General features: G+C 46.7%; 9 protein-coding genes across 9 annotated transcripts; 5 read left to right on the top strand and 4 right to left on the bottom strand.

Moving 5' to 3' along the window:
* Window positions 1-848: 848 nt before the first annotated feature.
* KLTH0E07920g (alkene reductase) lies at window positions 849-2,051 on the bottom strand (the record flags this gene model as incomplete). Its single annotated transcript, XM_002553778.1, has 1 exon — window positions 849-2,051. One exon carries the CDS (start codon window positions 2,049-2,051, stop codon window positions 849-851), a length of 1,203 nt encoding a protein of 400 aa, XP_002553824.1.
* Window positions 2,052-3,183: 1,132 nt separating this feature from the next.
* KLTH0E07898g (alkene reductase) lies at window positions 3,184-4,386 on the bottom strand (the record flags this gene model as incomplete). Its single annotated transcript, XM_002553777.1, has 1 exon — window positions 3,184-4,386. The coding sequence occupies one exon, from the start codon at window positions 4,384-4,386 to the stop codon at window positions 3,184-3,186; it is 1,203 nt and encodes a 400-aa protein (XP_002553823.1).
* Window positions 4,387-5,675: 1,289 nt separating this feature from the next.
* On the top strand, window positions 5,676-7,808 carry PUF4 (Puf4p; the record flags this gene model as incomplete). The annotated part of the gene is made up of 1 exon (XM_002553776.1): window positions 5,676-7,808. One exon carries the CDS (start codon window positions 5,676-5,678, stop codon window positions 7,806-7,808), a length of 2,133 nt encoding a protein of 710 aa, XP_002553822.1.
* A 69-nt stretch (window positions 7,809-7,877) lies between these two features.
* Window positions 7,878-10,694, bottom strand: PDR1 (drug-responsive transcription factor PDR1; the record flags this gene model as incomplete). Its single annotated transcript, XM_002553775.1, has 1 exon — window positions 7,878-10,694. One exon carries the CDS (start codon window positions 10,692-10,694, stop codon window positions 7,878-7,880), a length of 2,817 nt encoding a protein of 938 aa, XP_002553821.1.
* A 747-nt stretch (window positions 10,695-11,441) lies between these two features.
* Window positions 11,442-12,836, top strand: ERG4 (delta(24(24(1)))-sterol reductase; the record flags this gene model as incomplete). The annotated part of the gene is made up of 1 exon (XM_002553774.1): window positions 11,442-12,836. One exon carries the CDS (start codon window positions 11,442-11,444, stop codon window positions 12,834-12,836), a length of 1,395 nt encoding a protein of 464 aa, XP_002553820.1.
* Window positions 12,837-13,109: 273 nt separating this feature from the next.
* On the top strand, window positions 13,110-13,712 carry LDB7 (Ldb7p; the record flags this gene model as incomplete). The annotated part of the gene is made up of 1 exon (XM_002553773.1): window positions 13,110-13,712. One exon carries the CDS (start codon window positions 13,110-13,112, stop codon window positions 13,710-13,712), a length of 603 nt encoding a protein of 200 aa, XP_002553819.1.
* Window positions 13,713-13,850: 138 nt separating this feature from the next.
* Window positions 13,851-14,591, bottom strand: SCL1 (proteasome core particle subunit alpha 1; the record flags this gene model as incomplete). Its single annotated transcript, XM_002553772.1, has 1 exon — window positions 13,851-14,591. The coding sequence occupies one exon, from the start codon at window positions 14,589-14,591 to the stop codon at window positions 13,851-13,853; it is 741 nt and encodes a 246-aa protein (XP_002553818.1).
* A 393-nt stretch (window positions 14,592-14,984) lies between these two features.
* Window positions 14,985-15,494, top strand: MPO1 (2-hydroxy-palmitic acid dioxygenase MPO1; the record flags this gene model as incomplete). The annotated part of the gene is made up of 1 exon (XM_002553771.1): window positions 14,985-15,494. The coding sequence occupies one exon, from the start codon at window positions 14,985-14,987 to the stop codon at window positions 15,492-15,494; it is 510 nt and encodes a 169-aa protein (XP_002553817.1).
* A 299-nt stretch (window positions 15,495-15,793) lies between these two features.
* Window positions 15,794-19,543, top strand: SLA1 (cytoskeletal protein-binding protein SLA1; the record flags this gene model as incomplete). The annotated part of the gene is made up of 1 exon (XM_002553770.1): window positions 15,794-19,543. The coding sequence occupies one exon, from the start codon at window positions 15,794-15,796 to the stop codon at window positions 19,541-19,543; it is 3,750 nt and encodes a 1,249-aa protein (XP_002553816.1).
* Between the last annotated feature and the right edge of the window lie 145 nt (window positions 19,544-19,688).

Genomic DNA, 19,688 nt, shown 5'->3' with positions numbered 1-19,688 from the left:
CAACAATTTCTCAGTTTCTCCAAGAGACAAACTGGAAAGTGTCAACTACTAATCATCATTGATGCTTGAGCGTTGTTTTTACACTTCTTTGGGACGTGATACATTTCATGATTAAACATTTCAGATATCCCCGCTTTGTCTATTCCTAATTTTTAATTTTGGCACATCCAAGACATAGACAAAAACACTTCGGCACACGCACACTACAAATTACACACTCGGCTTTTGAATTTCATCGATTTTGACTATAGACACACACACACACACACACACACACACCATATGGTCGCATCGATGGAACCGACTGCCCATACCACACTTACTATCCGAGCATAAGTGCTCGTACGCATACACGCAGCGTTAAAAAACGCAGACACTCGCAAACACGCGCAACGCAAATTAACACTCGCACACAGACACAATCGCACACACAATCTCTCACACACACATACACACGCACACACACACATACACACACACACACACACACACACACACACACACACACACACACACACACATACAACCACACACACAACCACACGCACCACACACACATACAACCACACACACAACCACACGCACCACACACCAATAACACTACCACTCTAGCAAACTAAATTCGTAAAAATACAAGCAGTAATTTTATAGTAATTTGATTAATGTAATGCTTTGTTTTAATTTATAAGATCTACTTTTTTTTTAATAACTTAAGGGCCCCCTGAGGAGTTATTGAGCGCTACTGAGGTTTCCTACACGCGGACACCTATTATGGTAGTAAAAGATATCACGTTTTACTTTAATTGGCAATTTATAATGAGAAACCTATTTATTCATCTATCACAGTTCTATTGCGAGGCAGCAACCTTCGTAGCCTCCGCGTAAGTTGGGTAGTCCACGTAACCCTTGTCTGTCATAGCATAGAATGTATCCCTGTCGTACTTGTTCAATGGCAATCCCTCCTTCAATCTTTGTACCAAGTCTGGGTTGGAAATGAAAAGCCTGCCGTAACCGATCAAGGTTCTGTCGTTCTTCTGGACATCGTCCCTCGCAGCTCTGGGATCTAGTGCATAGTTACCAGCTCTAATGACAGGGCCCTTCCAGATGCTGTAGACAAAATCGTTCGAGCCTTCCTTATACCATCCTTGACCCTCAGTGAAGAATGGGTTGGTGACACGAGGCTCGACAAGGTGGATATATGCTAGTCTCTTACCAGCCTTGGCTCTCTTCTCCAGTTCACCAACCACGTACGCGTACTGAGCAATCAGTCCAGGGTCTGAAGCTCCAGACATGGTGCCGAAGGTACCGTACGGGGAGAAACGAATGCCAACCTTCTTCTCACCGATTGCATCGACGACAGCGTCGACGACTTCTAACACAAAACGTGCTCTGTTCTCGATAGATCCACCGTATTCGTCGGTTCTTTTGTTCGAGATAGGGTCTAAGAACTGGTTCAACAAGTACCCGTTTGCGCTATGAATTTCAACACCATCCGCGCCGGCATCTATAGAGTTCTTGGCGGCTTGCACGTAGTCCTTTACGTATTGTTTAATCTCTTCTTTGGTGATACCGTGCTGCCTGTTGTCACACTCGATCGCCTTCTTCTCGGATGCATCATCCATGTAAACCTCGTCAGAGGCAGAATCGTAGCGCAAACCGTCTCTTTTCAGTGTGTCAGGGAAGGCTTGTCTGCCGAGCACCCACAGCTGCACCCACGCGAACGACTTGTTTTCGTGAATCTTGGCAAAGATCTTTTTCCACTGTTCAATCTGCTCCTTTGACCAGATCCCTGGCGCATTGTCGTAACCTCCGCACTGGGGCGAAGGGAATGTACCCTCTGTGATAATCATGGTACCCGGGGCCTTGGAGCGCTGGTCGTAATACTCGAGTGCCCAGTCCTTGTTGGGCACATTGCCAGGATGGTGAGCCCTCATTCTAGTCAGCGGGCACATCACTGCACGGTGCTCCACCGTAGTATCGCCGATCTGGATGGGCTCGAACAACTTAGTGTCCTGCAAGGCGATGGGCTTTAGGTCTTTAACAAAAGTCATATTCTGGTACACAATGAAATGCTCGTTGTGCTTGTCATGAGAACTCTCCGCCCCACATTATTCTCCTGCCTTCTTTCGAGCTTTTATACCCATGGCTTCTCATGTTGGATGGTGCGCCGTTCCCGTATTCAATATTAGTAAGACAAAGCATTTGGCATAATCCTAGTGAAAATAATACGAAGTTCGGCATGCAGCAATGCCGCAAACTGCCGTGGCAACTAAGAAGTTCTCCCGCTATTACAAATTCCCGCATTAACCAAGCCTCCATCTATTGGTATTTCAGGGCTTTGGGTGCGTTTCGTGCGAGGCCTTCGAACAAATGTGTCAAAAGTGACGCACCTGTGCGGCACACGACACGGCAGAAACGCCCTTTCCGTATAACGTTCAGGAGGCCGTAGAAGGCTCTTTCCTATTCCTTCGAGTGACTTTCTTGTATTCTGACTAAAGCTAGAGCCAGGACCTGGTCCGTTGGCGAGCGTGAATGCAGGCTTGATATATGCACAGATGTTTCACTGCTATCATCAGAGGAACCGAGCGCACATTCATGCACCGCTTAGAGGCCAGTGATGTATGCTCAGTGAAATGGAGACGCCGCCAGGACAGCTTCGGTGAAACACACGCCCTGCGCGTATACCATTCATTTCGTGGTTTTTCTTCGAGACGTACTAAAGTTCACAGATCACGACCCAAATGATACAGTAGCGAGGCCAAAGCGATACTGACGCTTATTATCGTATGACAGCTGCATAACATAAATGTGTGAGCCTGATTCAGATGGGCGCTCTCGCAGCCCGATTCTCGCTGTCACTTTCACACACTCACTCACACATACACACTCACGCACATATGCACGACACACTCATAACACAACTACTCTAGCAAGCTAAAACTATAAAAATATAAGCAGTAGTTTTACAGTAATTTGATGAATGTAATACTTTGTTTTAATTCATGAGATCTACTTTTAGTAAACTTCATGGCCTCTCGAAGGATTGCTAAGCTCTACTGACGCTTCTTGAGGTTTCTCGTGTACTTCCATGACGTTCGCACTCACAGTGGTGCTTGAAAGTGTTATGCTACACTTGAATTATCAATTTATAATGAGAAATCTATTTATTCATCTATCACAGTTCTACTGCGAGGCAGCAACCTTTGTAGCCTCCGCATAAGTTGGGTAGTCAATGTAACCCTTGTCAGTCATAGCATAGAATGTATCCCTGTCGTACTTGTTCAATGGCAATCCCTCCTTCAATCTTTGTACTAAGTCTGGGTTGGAAATGAAAAGCCTGCCGTAACCGATCAAGGTTCTGTCGTTCTTCTGGACATCGTCCCTCGCAGCGCTGGGATCTAGTGCATAGTTACCAGCTCTAATGACAGGGCCCTTCCAGATGCTGTAGACAAAATCGTTCGAGCCCTCCTTATACCAGCCTTGACCCTCAGTGAGTGATAGGTTGGTGACACGAGGCTCGACAAGGTGGATATATGCTAGTCTCTTACCAGCCTTGGCTCTCTTCTCCAGTTCACCAACCACGTACGCGTACTGGGCAATCAGCCCAGGGTCTGAAGCCCCGGACATATTACCAAAGGTACCGTATGGGGAGAAACGAATGCCAACCTTCTTCTCACCGATTGCATCGACGACAGCGTCGACGACTTCTAACACAAAACGTGCTCTGTTCTCGATAGATCCACCGTATTCGTCGGTTCTTTTGTTCGAGATAGGGTCTAAGAACTGGTTCAACAAGTACCCGTTTGCGCTATGAATTTCAACACCATCCGCGCCGGCATCTATAGAGTTCTTGGCGGCTTGCACGTAGTCCTTTACGTATTGTTTAATCTCTTCTTTGGTGATACCGTGCTGCCTGTTGTCACACTCGATCGCCTTCTTCTCGGATGCATCATCCATGTAAACCTCGTCAGAGGCAGAATCGTAGCGCAAACCATCTCTTTTCAATGTGTCACAGGGAGCTTGTCTACCGAGCACCCACAGCTGCACCCACGCGAACGACTTGTTTTCGTGGATCTTGGCAAAGATCTTTTTCCACTGTTCAATCTGCTCCTTTGACCAGATCCCTGGCGCATTGTCGTAACCTCCGCACTGGGGCGAAGGGAATGTACCCTCTGTGATAATCATGGTACCCGGGGCCTTGGAGCGCTGGTCGTAATACTCGAGTGCCCAGTCCTTGTTGGGCACATTGCCAGGATGGTGAGCCCTCATTCTAGTCAGCGGGCACATCACTGCACGGTGCTCCACCGTAGTATCGCCTATCTGGATGGGCTCGAACAACTTAGTGTCCTGCAAGGCGATGGGCTTTAGGTCTTTAACAAAAGTCATATTCTGGTACACAATGAAATGCTCGTTGTGCTTGTCATGAGAACTCTCCGCCCCACATTATTCTCCTGCCTTCTTTCGAGCTTTTATACCCACAGCCTCTCATATCGGATAGTGCGCCGTTCCCGTATTCAATATTAGTAAGACAAAGCACCTGGGATAACCACGGTGAAAAGAACTTGAACGTCCGCATGCAGAAATGATTCATACTGCCGTGTCAGCTAGAGAGTCCTTTTACTATTACAAATTGTACGGCACACTACTCGGCTGAAGTGCCCTTTCTGCGTAACGTTCAGGAGGCCATCGAGGGCTCTTTCCTATCCCCTCGAGCGAATTTCTTGTATTATGGCAAAAGCTCGAGCCAGGGCCTGGTTTAATGGCGAGCGTGTATGCAGGTGCTTGAGGTATGCTCAAATGTCTCACTGGTGTCATCGGAGGAACCGGATACACACATAAAGCACACTGCAACCGCTAGAAGAAGAGAGAGCGAATACCAGATTAAATATAGAAAAAGTCAAAAAGACTCATGTACCGCTAAGAGGCCAGTGGTGTATGCTCGGTGAAATGGCAGAATCGCCAGGTCAGGTGCCGGTGGAACAGACGTCCTGCACGTACACCATTCACTAGGCAATTTTCTTCGAGACGTGCTAAGATTGAGGGGCCACGATCCAAATGGTATATGAGCAGGACCGAAGCGACGCAGGCGCTTATTATCGTATGAAAGCCGCATAACATAAGTGAACGGGTTTGGTGCAAATGGGCGCTCTCGTGGCTTGCTTCTCACCGTCGCACACAGGGAAAAACATATATGTAAAACAATTCTCGTAACAGACCGTAGATACGCAGGACATGGGAAATAAAGACGGGATCTCAATGGTACTAGGCTTATGCCTTTGGGGCGTTCAGTTGAACCTCCATCACGATGGCCCCCATAACGTCGTCGTTGACGAAGTTATTAATTCTTCGTAGTAGGAGAGCATTGGAAAATTTTATTCAAAGCTGTTGAACATTAGGTGGAACCCCATCGCCAAGCCTAAAATCATAACAACCTGCAAACGATCCAGACTCCTACGGCACTTTCCGAAGATCCAGCCGCCTTCACTTCCACAACTTTACTGTACATTACCTTGAATTGAAAAAAATTCCTGTATTTTAGACATCTTTCGGCGTTCCCACTGTAAATTAAGAAACCTTCGCCTGTTATTGTACTTTATTTCCTTCCAGACCCTGCATTTACTCTGAGCCGCCTAACTGCCGCAGCATAACTACCTGAACTTATAGTACCCCCTTCCATGTCCGAACAACAGCCGCAAGTGGATGCGCAGGTCTCAGAAACTATCAATTCGGCTCTAGACCAGCTGCACCTGGACGACCTTTCAGGCTCGAGTCATCCTAGCGAGCAGCCTGCGACGGCTGCCTCGCCCTCAGCGAACGGATCTTTTCCACCGCCACCTATGATGGGCATGGGCTTCATGCACTACCCGCATATGATGCACCTCCCTCACTCTCCCGGCTTTTTCCACGCTCCGGGCGCAACAGATCCATTTACTGCAGACCCAACCGCCGATCTGGCTTCTGCTGATGCCGCTGTGTTCTCGGTGCAACAGGGCATGCCTCATACAACCACAGGTCCAGGCGCTGCCTCCAACGCGGGGCCAGCTCCTGCACTCGACATTGGATTCTCAGGTATTGATCCTTTATGGTCGTCTAGTGACCAGGGCCTCAATGCAGACTACCCATTTATTGCTCCAAAGCTGCCTGATTCATCTAACGCCTCAAGAAGACAAACGTTTCCAGCGGTCTCAGGTACTGAGCTGATTCACGACGCCTCCGGCGTCAGAACACAAAGCATTTCACTTGAGAGGATCGATCCCGATCTCAGCGCTTCTAAGGAGCCAGGGGACTCCGATGCCGACATTTCTCAGAAAAGTGCTGCTAACGCTTCGTATTCCGCTGCTGCTTATCCATACGGTGGCCCGCTCGTTCAACCAAACCCTGTTCTGTCCGGCCACAACCCACCCGGAACGGCTCCGGGCTATGGGATCCCTTCCCCTTTTCACGCTTATGGGTTTTCTTCTCCTTTCCAGTCGTTCTCCCCTGTCCCTGGCACCCCTTTGGCACCCCAATCTGCAAATATGAATTCTTCTACCACCGAAGCTTTGGGGAAAGAGGGAGGCGCCCAAGAAAACCCCGCTTCCCCGAGGTCTGCTTCCTCTCAACCTCTGGCGCCTTGGATGTATGGAAACCATCCGTTTGGGCCTATGGTCCCAATAGCCCACCATCAAATGATGCCTCCTCCTGGGAACAATAATGCCCGTCTTCACCCCGCTTCCCACCACAACAACCGCCATCCAATGCATTCACGCAAGCACAAAGGTAGTAACAACCAAAAACCGTATCATCGCAAAGGTGAGGACCCTGCAAAATACGCAAATGCTAAGCTGGATGACTATATCGGAAACATTCTTTCTCTCTGCAAGGACCAGCATGGATGCCGATTCTTACAAAGACAGCTTGACATCGGCGGCTGCAATGCCGCCAACTCCATCTACCTTGAAACTAGAGATTACGTTGTTGAGCTAATGACTGATTCTTTTGGTAACTATTTAATCCAAAAATTACTGGAAAGGGTGACTGATGATCAGAGACTTGAGCTAGTAAGGTCTTCCGCACAGAGCTTTGTATACATTGCTCTCGACCCACATGGTACTAGAGCTTTACAGAAGCTAGTTGAATGTATTTCGACGGAGGAAGAAGCTGGTATTGTTGTCGACTCTTTACGTGGCTCTATTGTCGAATTGAGCAGAGACTTGAACGGGAATCACGTCGTTCAGAAATGCTTACAGAAATTAAAGCCGGAAGACTTCCAGTTTATCTTTGATGCTGCTATCGAGTCTTGTGTCAAGATCGCTACTCATCGGCACGGGTGCTGTGTTCTTCAACGTTGTTTAGACCACGGAAGCAAAGAACAATTCCAACAGCTGTGTGAAGAGATTATTGCTCATGTTGATGAATTGGCCACTGATCCATTTGGTAACTACGTGGTTCAGTATATTCTCACGAAGCAGACTGAACGCTCCGCATCCGAATACACTAACAGAATTGTCAATATCCTCAAGCCGAAAATTATTGAGTTATCTCTACACAAATTTGGCTCAAACGTCGTTGAAAAGGTTTTAAGAACACCAGTAGTTTCGGAATTAATGATCACAGAATTGCTTAATCGTAGCGGGGATTCAAAAATTGACCAGCTGCTTCATGATGGATATGGTAATTACGTTCTACAAACTGCCTTAGATATTGCTCGCGAGAACAACAAATATCTATACCAACGCTTAAGCGATACCTTGAAGCCGCTTTTGGTTGGCCCTGTTAGAAACACTCCTCACGGTAGAAGGATCATGGGAATTTTGGAATTCGAATAGGGCTTATCAATATACCAAGAACTATGTAAATTATCACTTGTAAATTAGCAACCGTTTTCGCAACGCAAATCACTGTTGCATAGAGTCTTGCTGTAGGAAATCAGGGAACTCGGTGTTTATGTCGCTCCAGAGCTTGTTATAAAGATCATCCTCGCCATAATTCAAAAAATCGTCCAGCGATCCCAAATTGAAATTCATTGTCGGCGATGAAGGGGCAAAAGTTCCCTGTTTGACGGTACTACCAGGCACCCTCTCGTTGCCTTCAGATTCTCGGCTTTTTAATGTGGAAAAAGATGGGCCAAAATCCTCGACCTTTGGTGCCGGAAATTGGTCACCAATTTCCAAATTAGCAGCAGATTGTGAGTTTATTAGAGCTTGTTCCTGTTCCAAAGAGCGCTCAATGTTCAAGTGGACGGAACTTCTTTCCATTGCAAGAAAGCACTGCTTAAAATTCTTATTCGTTCCATTAAGAATCGCTTCTGCTGTGGCAACAAGTGTAATATCTTGTTGAGCAATTAGATTTAGCATGTCTACCACGGAGATATGAGAAGTCCGCATAAAAAGTTGAAGGCTTATTCTTACCATGATTAGGAAAAATGTTCTGCATTTCATAAGCTGTCTGATAATCCTGCTCTTGTTGATCATATCATTGCAACAATCATCAGTGGGACCCACAGAATCAAAATTCCGAGAGACTCTTAACACTAAAATGACGTCTTCAATTACACGCCCATTACATTGCGTAAAAAGATCAGAAAGTACCGTCAAGAAGAGAATAGAGCCGGGTATCATTATTCTCCACATCAAATGTATACTGCTCCTGCTCATCATCGTCATCACGAACCTCCATGAAGTAGAAACTCTACCTCGGTTTTTTCCTAGAGCCTCTGAAATCCTTACCGGAAAGTTTCCGGTTTTGAGCCGAGCGAACAAATGCTCAACAGAGACCAGGCAAACAGACAAAACAAAATGAGAATAAACCACAATTGCTGCTGCTTTGTATGAGACGTTTCTGTCACAACTAAACATGTCACTACTAGGAAGGTCGTTGGAGGTTTCACATTTAGTGATATACTCACTGAGCCCTTGAGCGTGCTGCTGACTGGCTTCGAACCTTTCAATGAATTTTCTGACGTCTTCGATCAGGTCAAACATTAGTTTTTCCCTGAAACTGGGAGGCTTCGCCTGATTTCTAAAATCAGTGTAGACATTGTTGTAAAGAACGTTGCTAAAAAAATCCCCCATTAAGATCGAAATAGCGGTCGCAAAGTATTCTGCGATATCGAGTACTGATCCTCCGATAGTACCTTTCAAAAGCGTTACCCTTTTCAAAAAATCATCTTTGTCCAAAAATCCTAGATTTCTAAAAAACCTTGGAAGTAAGCAGTTAACGCTGTTGTCGTTGATTACCGCCTGCTTACCTGTTCGTATAGCATAGTTTTTGTCCCAACAGTAACACTTCCACCACATAGACCGCCTTCTCTCTGCTAATTCCTCATCAATTCCAACGTAAAATTCCCATCGATGAATTCCTAAGTTTTGGGCATAACCAACAGCCATTGAAATTATTTGAAAGAAAAAATGGTACTCTCCAACCCAATACTGGTGCTTCATTAGGATAAGAAGCGACTCAAGAAAATCCAAGTCGCCAAAAGGCGTGTGGATGGTGGTATGCAAGTACTCAAACGTAAGAATAAAGAGGATCTCTGTACAGCGCAAGTAGTTTTCAATTGAGGGCGGATCACACGATTGATTTGCTGAACCGAAATATTCTGGGTTCGGTTCGAATGATACTGTTTCCGAAAGCCTTATAAGCCAATGAAACATAGGCAGTTTCTCATCAATATTTGAAGGCTGAGGAAATTCTGGGAAGGCCTCTTTAGATTTTGCTATCAAACTTCCTGGTATTTCATCAATTAAATCTTTTATTGATTGTGCCTTCGAATTAAAGGGTTTTGAAATCAATTCGTAGTATGTCTCGATTGGCGAGAGCCATGACTTAGCTGCTAGGTCCAGATGATAAAAGCAAGTATCGAAAAACCTTAGCATCATATACAGCGTTGTCTTGTACTCTCTAGCCATTTTCGCACCAGGGTTGAAGAAGTTTTTGAACAGATATCCAATTCCTCTAACCGAAAGCAAGAGTCCTGGGCTATATAGGCCGAATGTGTCATCCACCACCGGCTGCTGGTTGAGGAAATTAGATTGCGACAATACTGGAGACGGTTGAATAGTAGAAAACCGCGTCAACGATACGTTATCAGTGTACTTGTTTATCATGAGCCGAGTTTCTAAAGACGTGGTTGCCTCGGAAACACTGTTCGTAGCATTCATCCGAACCGCGGGCCGCCAACTGGTCTGTATGTCGTCAATCTGGTCCTGAATGTTTTGTATCGCCCCAGTCATTCGTGCTGATGGCGGCATGCACTTGAGCGCCTTAAGAGCCTCTGAAAGCCGACTAAGTTGTTTCAGTATCTCACTGTCGTCTTCGTAGAGCCCATTCGGGAGACCGGCAAAAATTTTGGCCTGTGGGACAGAGGTAGAGTCCGCATCCAAAGAGGAAGAGGAAGTACAGACCGGCGGTACGCTATCGCAGGGTATGAAGCCCACCGGCGCCTTGGCCGCTATCGTTGGTTTTGGTGCGGATATCCCTGAGGCGGCTGTCTTTAGCGGAACTCCGCGCGTATTGAGCGAAAAATCTCCAGTACCTATCGTAGGAGGAGACTGCAGGTTGTAAGTGCACTCGCACTTGTATGTCTGACAGTTGAGGCACGGGTTCGCACCCGTGCACTTGATCTTGCGCCTTCGGCAATTGTTACATGCCCTGCTGACCTTGCTTCGCTTCTTCTTGATGACGCCGCTGGCCAAAATTTCTGTCTCTGGCATGATCGCAGCCTTTTGTAACTCACTACTAATGGTCTATCCCTCTCAGTCTCCTGCCTTCCTGGCTTGAAACCTTGCACGTGTGCCAGTGGCGAGCGAAAGAAGCGTTGATGAGATGCCAGGCGCCTCAGCGCGGCGAAATATTCTGAGTGCTGGAAAAACTACCAAAAGTAAGCCATTAAACGGCCGATGATCATGTGATGTTTATGATAATCACATCATAAATCACGACAATCGGCAATTTGAACTACAGCGGTCAAACAGCCGCCGAGCTCTGGATCGTGAATTGAACAAAAATCCCTCCCTGATTCAGGTCCTATGGAAGGACTTAATTAGCCAGGACATACGGAGCCCCTGGATCCTCCACGCTGCTGTATTATGGCCTAGAGGGTTCACAGTGCCAAGCTTAAATTTTAACCACTATCAAATATCGCCTACCACAGCGGTTCAAGTAGAGTTCACCCAATTTTGACACGCCGCATTCAGCTGGCATTCTGAAGTTTTGCTAGTCTAACGAAAGACCCGGTTTGCGCCTTCTATCCTTCCCTTAAGGTTGAAAGCTTCAAGGTATAGGTTTCATAGGGACCGAGACGAATTCCGAGTTTTTTTTGATGGTCCTATTGCCTCGTACATGATTACTGAAGGATTTGTACGAAGGCTCGAACGATAAATAAACTTCCAAAAGATCCATTGCTATAAGATAACTATTACTGATCCACTAGTCTTTGCCAAGTGGTCAATTGGATTGAAATGTCTAGCAAGAATAACAAAGGCGAGAAGGCGCCAGTGAATTTTCTTCCGCAAGGCAAGATCTTGAAACCTGAAGAAATTGAGTATGAGTTCGGTGGGCCGATAGGAGTTACGGCGATGATGCTCGGGTTCCCGGCCCTAATGTACTACATGTGGATCTGCGCCGAGTTTTATGGCGGTAAGGTTGCACTACCGGGTCCTAACGAAAGCTGGCCACAGTTCTTGGCGCACCTGTGGCAGCTATGCGTCGAACACGCAGTGCCCTCACGCTACTCCTGGACCATTTTCTTCACATTCTGGGCAGCGCAGATAGTGTTTTACTACACGCTGCCTGGTGTGTGGACGGAGGGCCAGCCATTGACTCACCTGAAAAACAAGCAGTTGCCTTACTTCTGTAACGCGATGTGGACCTTCTACACTTCTGTCTCCATTGTTCTTGTTCTACACGCCACGGGAATTTTCAAGCTCTACACAATCCTCGATAATTTTGGCGAAATCATGACGTGTGCTATTATCTGCGGATTTGCGTTCTCGATCGGTTTGTACTTGTACACTCTGTTTGTATCCGGCGACTATCACCGTATGACGGGAAACCACATTTACGACATGTTCATGGGAGCCCCATTGAACCCTCGCTGGGGTGTTTTGGACCTGAAGATGTTTTTCGAGGTCAGACTGCCTTGGTTCACATTGTTCTTCCTCACACTGGGCGCTGCGCTCAAGCAATACGAATCATACGGGTACGTGACCCCTCAGCTTGGTGTTGTGTTACTAGCACACTGGCTCTATGCCAATGCCTGCGCCAAAGGCGAGGAGCTGATCGTCCCAACCTGGGACATGGCCTACGAGAAATTTGGCTTCATGTTGATTTTCTGGAATATCGCGGGTGTTCCCTACACATATTGCCACTGTACCCTGTACTTGTATTATCACGACCCTAGCGAGTACAACTGGTCGTGGTATTACAACTTGTCCTTGTACGTGGTGTTGTTGATCGCATACTACTTCTTCGACACTGCTAACGCTCAGAAAAACGCGTTCAGAAAGGCAATGGCGGGTGACACGCGCGTGCGTAAAACCTTCCCATTTTTGCCTAAGCAGATCTTGAAGAACCCAAAATACATGGTCACAAAGAATGGCTCTTACTTGTTGATTGACGGTTGGTACAAGTTGGCCAGAAAAATTCACTACACTGCGGATTGGACACAGTCTTTGATTTGGGCTTTGTCATGCGGATTCAACTCCTTTTTTCCATGGTTTTTCCCCATCTTCTTCTTCATCACTCTTGTTCACAGAGCATTGCGTGACCAGGCGAAGTGCAAAAAGAAGTACGGTGAAGACTGGGACAAGTATTGCAAGGAATGTCCTTATCTATTCATACCATACGTCCTTTAGTCGCAGGTGAGAGTTTTGATCTCTCATTCGTGTTGGATCTCTCTAAAACACATCAGTACTAGTACCAGCGCTCGGCCGCGGTTACTTACGGATCTTTTCTGAATGGCCTGAGAGCTGTATTCCTCGAGCTTAGATGTCATATATACATGTATATATATATATATATATATAAATAACCAAGCACGTGATAATAGCGAATACCATTATCCACTCAAGCAAGTCCTGAAAATGCTATTTATCATTAAAATTAACTAAAGCCATAAAAAACAAGAGATGGCTCAGTACGATTTGGGCTATTACGATACTATTTCAGGACTTTCTGCGCTCGAGTGTTCGCATAAAGTCACTCTCTCACAGGGCCAACTCCTCGAACTATGTACTAAGGACTCAAATGCAAGGGAAGATAGAGACAACACCAAAGGAACTACAGAGGAAAAAGACCGAAAGGACAAGAGAAGAACTCCTGTACATGGGTATCTGAGCAAAACAGATCCAAATATTACGTTGAGCTCTACCTATGAGCTAAACCATACCCTTCTAGGCGGACACGTTCCGAGAGCAACGCTAGAGGCCCTTTCGAGCACAGATTTTGCCCAATACTTTCAGAAAGTAATAGATTTCGAGAAAGCGCTGCAGACCCACAACTATTTCGCTGCCCAGAACGTTAATACTGTGCCGACAGTTCCTTCTTCACCAGCCTCTAGCCTCACGCCTTCAACGCCCGTTCCAGCGTCACAGGTTGAAAATACAAGGAGACCTAGATCGCAGCAAAGTGATGGTGTCAAGAAGGTGATATTGTGCAAGCTGTGCAAGGCAAGATTCAGCGGACCTAGAAGGTTTACAAACATGAAAAAACACATGTGCATGAGAGCCTAGCAGCCGTTTTTGCTGGTTTCTTCTAAGTTGTGGGACAAGGTTTGTATACAATGTTGTAACTTTAGTTAATTTTAAGCGCATCGAGGCACTCTGAAAAGACGTTATACGTAACGATGCGATTTGAACATGCCGACAAGGTTAATCTTGCTCCGCAATAGCGACTAATCTCTCTTCTATTTGGTCAGGAGTTAGACAGAAGAACTTATCCTTGAGGGCGACACCAATCTCAAGGTCCTTTTTGCTGAACTCCGTGCCTAAAGCGTCGATCATGTGCGTGATGCCCAGCTCAACGACTTTTTCGTACGAGTCTTCATTGACGCAATCGCTTTTACGTTTCTTGAAATACTTCTCCAATGCACTTGTTAATTCCTGCTGCTTAGGCCCTGTTGCAGTAGCCTTGTATCCAACGTAGTAGCCGGCTGGATCGCATTTGTAGATGGAAGGGCCAAGTTCCTCGTCTACGGATACGAAGGTCAATATCACGCCCAGAGGTCTCATATATGCCCTTTGAGTGTAAATCTGGGAGAGGTTGGCCATACGTTTGGCCAAAACATCTGCTGGCATATCGTAGCCATACTTATAGCGATACTCAGCTACCTCTGCCTTCGCCCTGAGTGCCGCGTTCCTAGCATCTGGAATTGGTCCATTCGCAACCATACCAATGTGCTTCGAGATTGGAAACAAATAACTCATGGTAGATGGGTCTAACAGTTTGTCTGGCACCTTTTTCTGATTGATCACCACGCAGCAGTCATTGCCCCTGATGGCCATGGAGTTTATGTTGGTTTGATTTGTGGCCTTGAAAGCATACTCGACTTGGTAAAGACGGCCTTCAGGAGAAAAAATGGTAATGTGTCTATCGTATCCTGCCGCAGACATCTTACAAAAGGCCCTTGAATACTGTTGTTAGTGGGTAATTGGTGATTGGCAAGTGGCAAATTCGTCGCTGCTTCAATCACATTAGATTCACACAGAGTATACACTACGTATAAAATGATATATACCGACTAGTTAAAACATGAGGTTTCCGAGCGGTTCAAGCCAAGAGGTCCGTGTTCCAGCTAAAATTCTCCAATCTACCACTACCCAGCTATTCCACTTGTTCCCGGCTCTATTCTTATTGCCTTTTTTTGACCAGCCAGTAATTTTTGGGGCATCTCATTAATCGTGAAAATGACGTCTCCGGAGGGGGCTACAAGAATAAAAATAAAGGAAGAAGAGAGACCTGGTTCTACTCACTGCTGAATCTGAAACACTGGAACTAACTTAATAATGGGGAACCTTTTTGACCTTTGTTCCCAGCTCGCGTTCTACAAGAGCTACCACAGCGATCGCGTTAACGTTCTCATCCACGCCATTTTTGTCCCAACAATCCTGTACTCTTCATTGGTGATGTTGTATGAAATCAAGACTATCAACGGCTGGACAGCGGCGCATTTGATAGTAGGCATATTCTCGAGCTATTACATGGTTCTAGATGCAAAGGCCGGAGCACTGGCCTCAGCAATAATGGGGTGCACCACGCATGGTATCAGCAACGGCTATCTACACATCTCAGTGAAAGCGGCCCTTGCACTATTTTCAGCTGGCTGGATATCGCAATTTATAGGCCATGGTGTTTTCGAGCACCGCAAGCCTGCGTTACTCGATAACCTGGCACAAAGCTTAATTACAGCTCCTTTCCTAATCCTTTTTGAACTCTTGTTCAGGATGGGGTTTTACAAAGAGCTCCAAGCGGAGCTCATTATTCGCGTTAGAGAGCGGCGGTCGCACCTGCAGTGACGGTTTTTCAGAGGCAATTCCGAAGACATCTGAACCTCCGAACAAAATAGAAACGCCGAAAAAGCAAGTGGTAGAGGCGCATGCGGAACCACCGTCTGCCCTGCGAGTCACTCGAAATAATCAGCAACTCTGAGTAGCAGTGTAGGAAACCTACGCGCAGATCTCGTGAGGGCTATTTGATGATCACTTATAACGAACAGGAAAGTGTTTATTGAAAAGGGGCACTATTGACCAAATGTGATCTTTTACCTATAGGTACTAAGACCCACAAGGCCCTAAAGCGAGGTCAAGAACTCGTCATGACAGCGTTCCTAGGGATATACAAGGCAGTTTTTCAATATGAGCCACAATCCGACGAAGAACTGGCAATTGATGAGGGCGACATGCTTTATCTGTTGCAAAAGTCGGATGTTGACGATTGGTGGACGGTGAAAAAGAGAGTAATCGGATCGGACGCCGAGGAACCCGTGGGTCTAGTACCTAATAACTACATTGAAGAGGCAGACATCCTTTACACTGCAAAAGCGGTGTATGACTACCCAGAAGTTCAAAACCCTGAGGAGGAACTGGCGTTCAGTGAAAACGACTCGTTCGACGTGTTTGACGACAGAGACTCTGATTGGATCTTATGCCGTTCTCAAAAGACTGGGGAGTTCGGTTTTGTGCCAGGCAATTACATTGAAGTTACCGGCAGCTCAGTGGCTGCCGGGCAAGGTACCTCTGCCTCGGTAGCACCGGCTCCAGCTCCAGCAGCCTCAGCTCCCGCACTAGATGCATCCAGTTTTCCCCCTCCACCGCAACACATGTCGCGAGCTTCTATCCAACCATCAAGCAATACAGCTTTGCCTCCCACCCCTCCAGAATCTCCTCAAGCAGAAGATATTCCACCTCCAAGACCTGCAAGGCCGGAAGTCGAAGACGAAGAATACGCTCCGCCAAAGCCAACAAGGCCAACAAACACTGAAAGTACTCCCGATAGACGTAGGTCTGCTTACTCAGGAAGTTATGGAGATGACGACGAGGTGGAGGATCTCGACCTCCAAGAGACCGCTAGGTCCGAATCAAAGACAGGATCATTCAACACCTGGGACATCTCAGAAGTTGATGGCCGCAAAAAACGTAAAGCGAAAATCGCAATTGGCAGGGACACCATTTTCTTCACGCCTTCCAAGGGCACTCCTCAACAGTGGCCAATCCAAGATTTGATGACATATGACAATGAAAAGAAGCACATTTTTTTTGAGTTCACAAATCCTTATCTTAACCTTGAGATACACACCGGCTCCACAGATGTTGCGAATGAGATTATGGCGGTACTCGGTGAAGTGAAGGGTGCCTATCACGCAAGCGGACTACGTGAAGTCGAAGCTGCTTCTAAAGCTCCTGCAAAGTCCAAGAAAGCTTCATCTAAAAGTTCCAACAGGAAGCAAGGGAAGGTTGTTTATGATTTTATCGGCGAGTCTGGCGATGAACTAACCATCACAGCAGGCCAGATCGTTAACATACTGGATGACAAAAAATCTAAGGACTGGTGGATGTGTGAGCTACCAGAGACAGGGAAAAAGGGGGTTGTTCCTGCCCAGTTCGTCGAGCCTATTAACCAACTCTCGTTTATGGCAGGATCTTTGAAGGGCTTGAGAAAATCTTCCCGTAGCGGAACCCCTACCGCGAGCAAGGATTGGAAGCAAGACGACGACCAAGAGGTATCCAAAAAAAGCTCTGCAAGGAAGAGAGCCTCTTCGTTTCTGCACAAGAAAAAGGATGGCGAAAAATCTTTAAGCAAGAAGCACAAAGATTTCCCGGATTCTAGCAAGACCAGGATATGGGTTGATAGAAGCGGTACTTTCAGAGTTGAAGCTGAGTTTATTGGCTGTGTAGATGGCAAGATTCACTTACACAAGGCGAATGGTGTCAAAATCGCTGTTGCTGCCGACAAGCTCTGTCAAGAGGATCTTGAGCTCGTGGAGAGAATGACCGGTATGTCCCTTGACAAATATAAACCAAAGAACACAACCTCAAACTCTTCTTCGAGCGCAAGAGACAAAGAACGCGATAGAAGACGGAGACTAAAGGAACAAGAAGATCGCGAACGCGAACTTGAGCAAAGGGAAAGGGACAGAAAGCTAAGAGAACAAGAGCTTATCGAGCTAAGGAGAGCTCGTGATTTGCTTGATAAGGAGAGAGAAAACTTAAGGGCTTCACAAGAGAGAGAACTTCCACCAATTAAGCCTCCTCGACCAAATACGGCCACGGCCAGCTCATCTGAAAGAATGACCCCTAAGTCAGCCTCAAAACCTGAATATGACTGGTTTGAATTTTTCTTGAACTGCGGTGTTGATGTCAACAACTGCCAGAGATACACCATAAATTTCGAGAGAGAACAAATAGCTGAAGAAATTCTCCCAGACATTCAGCCTTCTCTTCTTAGAACGCTGGGCTTACGCGAAGGAGATATCATCAGAGTTATGAAGTACTTGGACCAAAAGTTTGGAAGGCAGAGTTCAGTGAATTCTAATGCTACTGGCGGTTTATTCTCGGAGCCAGACGGTTCTTTGAAAGTTTCTCAGACAGGGATTGCAGCGAACTCAACTGGTGCTCTTTCAAGTAATCTCTTACCCCAGCAGCCTAATGCACAAGCTTCCAATCCGCGAGATGACGATGCTTGGACCGTCAAACCTGCAGCAAAGCTTGAGACTAAATCACCACACCAAACTTCAGAATTCACAGGTTCCATGCAGGACCTCTTAGACCTACAACCGCTTGAGCCCAAAAGGACTGCTAATGCCGCTCCGCAACCTAATATCAAGGATTTAGAAGCTGTAAAGACTGGTGCATCGAAACCGGATACTGCTATTCAGCCTGAGAAAACCGGAGCATCACTCGTTCCCCTGGACCCTTTCAAGACAGGCGGCCATAACTTACTTCCAATGGCAACAGGTGGCTTCGTGATGGTCCCTGTCAGTACTGGGGGTCTTGTGCCTCTTCAAAGAACTGGCGGAATGTTCATGCCGCAAACTACTTTTGGTATGCAGCCCACAGGAACTGTACTCCCAGTGCAGAAAACTGGGAGCGGTTTGATTCCTGTGAATACCGGCGGTCTTTTACCACAGACAACTTTCGGGTTGCAGGGCTCATCAAGTATGATGCCACTCAACAGGACTGGCGGTACTTTACCTTTGCAGCAAGGCCAAATGACGGGTTCTCTCTTGCCTCAAACAACGAGTCTGAGCACAATGGGCCTTCAGAGAACCGGTGGCACTGCAATGGTGCCGCAAACTACTTTCGGCATGAACCCTAATCCGATGCCTTTGTCTCTGACAGGTGGAGCTTCAATGTCTTTGCAGAGGACTGGTGGTGGCATGCCTTTTAGCATGCAAGCCACCGGAATTACAGGGGGCATGCCCCAAACAAGTTTTGGAAACCAGATAACTGGTGGTGCGAATATCGGCTCACAAACAGGATTTGGGAGCCAATTTACTGGTGGACCCAGCATAATGCCAAGTACAACCTTCACTGGCCAAGCCACAGGAGGTGCTAATTTGATCCCCTCAACTTCATTTGGTAATCAATTCACTGGTGGCGTGAACATCATGCCTCAGCAAACCACTGGAGTTTATGGGGGAATACCCCAGCCGGCAATGGGATCAGCTCAGACTGGAGGTTTCGGCACGATGCCACAAAATTCTTTCAATATGGGAAGCCAAATGTCTGGCCAGAGGACCGGTGGAATGGTAGCACCTTATTTAGCTCCTACTCAAACTGGAGGGTTTCAGCCCCAATCACAGTTCGGTCTCGGGCTGCAAAGAACGGGCGGTTTAAACTCTTATCCGCAAACCTCGTTCAGCACTGGCGGCCCAATGCAGCAGCCGCTCGGGGCTGTTAACACTGGAGGAATTAATCAATTGAACGGCATGTTCCAAAATACATCTATTTCCCAACCCACCCTGCAATCCCAACCTACAGGGTTTGGTTTTGGAAACGGCCCTCAACCTTACCAGAAGCAGGCTAATCTTCATAACGCAAGCGCTGACAATCCTTTCGGGTTTTAGTATTGAAGGGCTACCGATAATGCAAGCGTATAGTAAATAAAACGATCATCCAATGTATTTTTTGACACCATCCCGCATCGCGTTCGCGACATACCCGCTCCATACCTAACTTGGACGCATGTACCATACTTAATAAACGCGTGTA

Source organism: Lachancea thermotolerans (assembly GCF_000142805.1).
Source record: "Lachancea thermotolerans CBS 6340 chromosome E complete sequence".
Taxonomy (NCBI): Eukaryota; Fungi; Ascomycota; class Saccharomycetes; order Saccharomycetales; family Saccharomycetaceae; genus Lachancea; species Lachancea thermotolerans.
The sequence above is the reverse complement of the archived record's forward strand: the minus strand, read 5'-3'. Positions and strand labels throughout refer to the sequence as shown.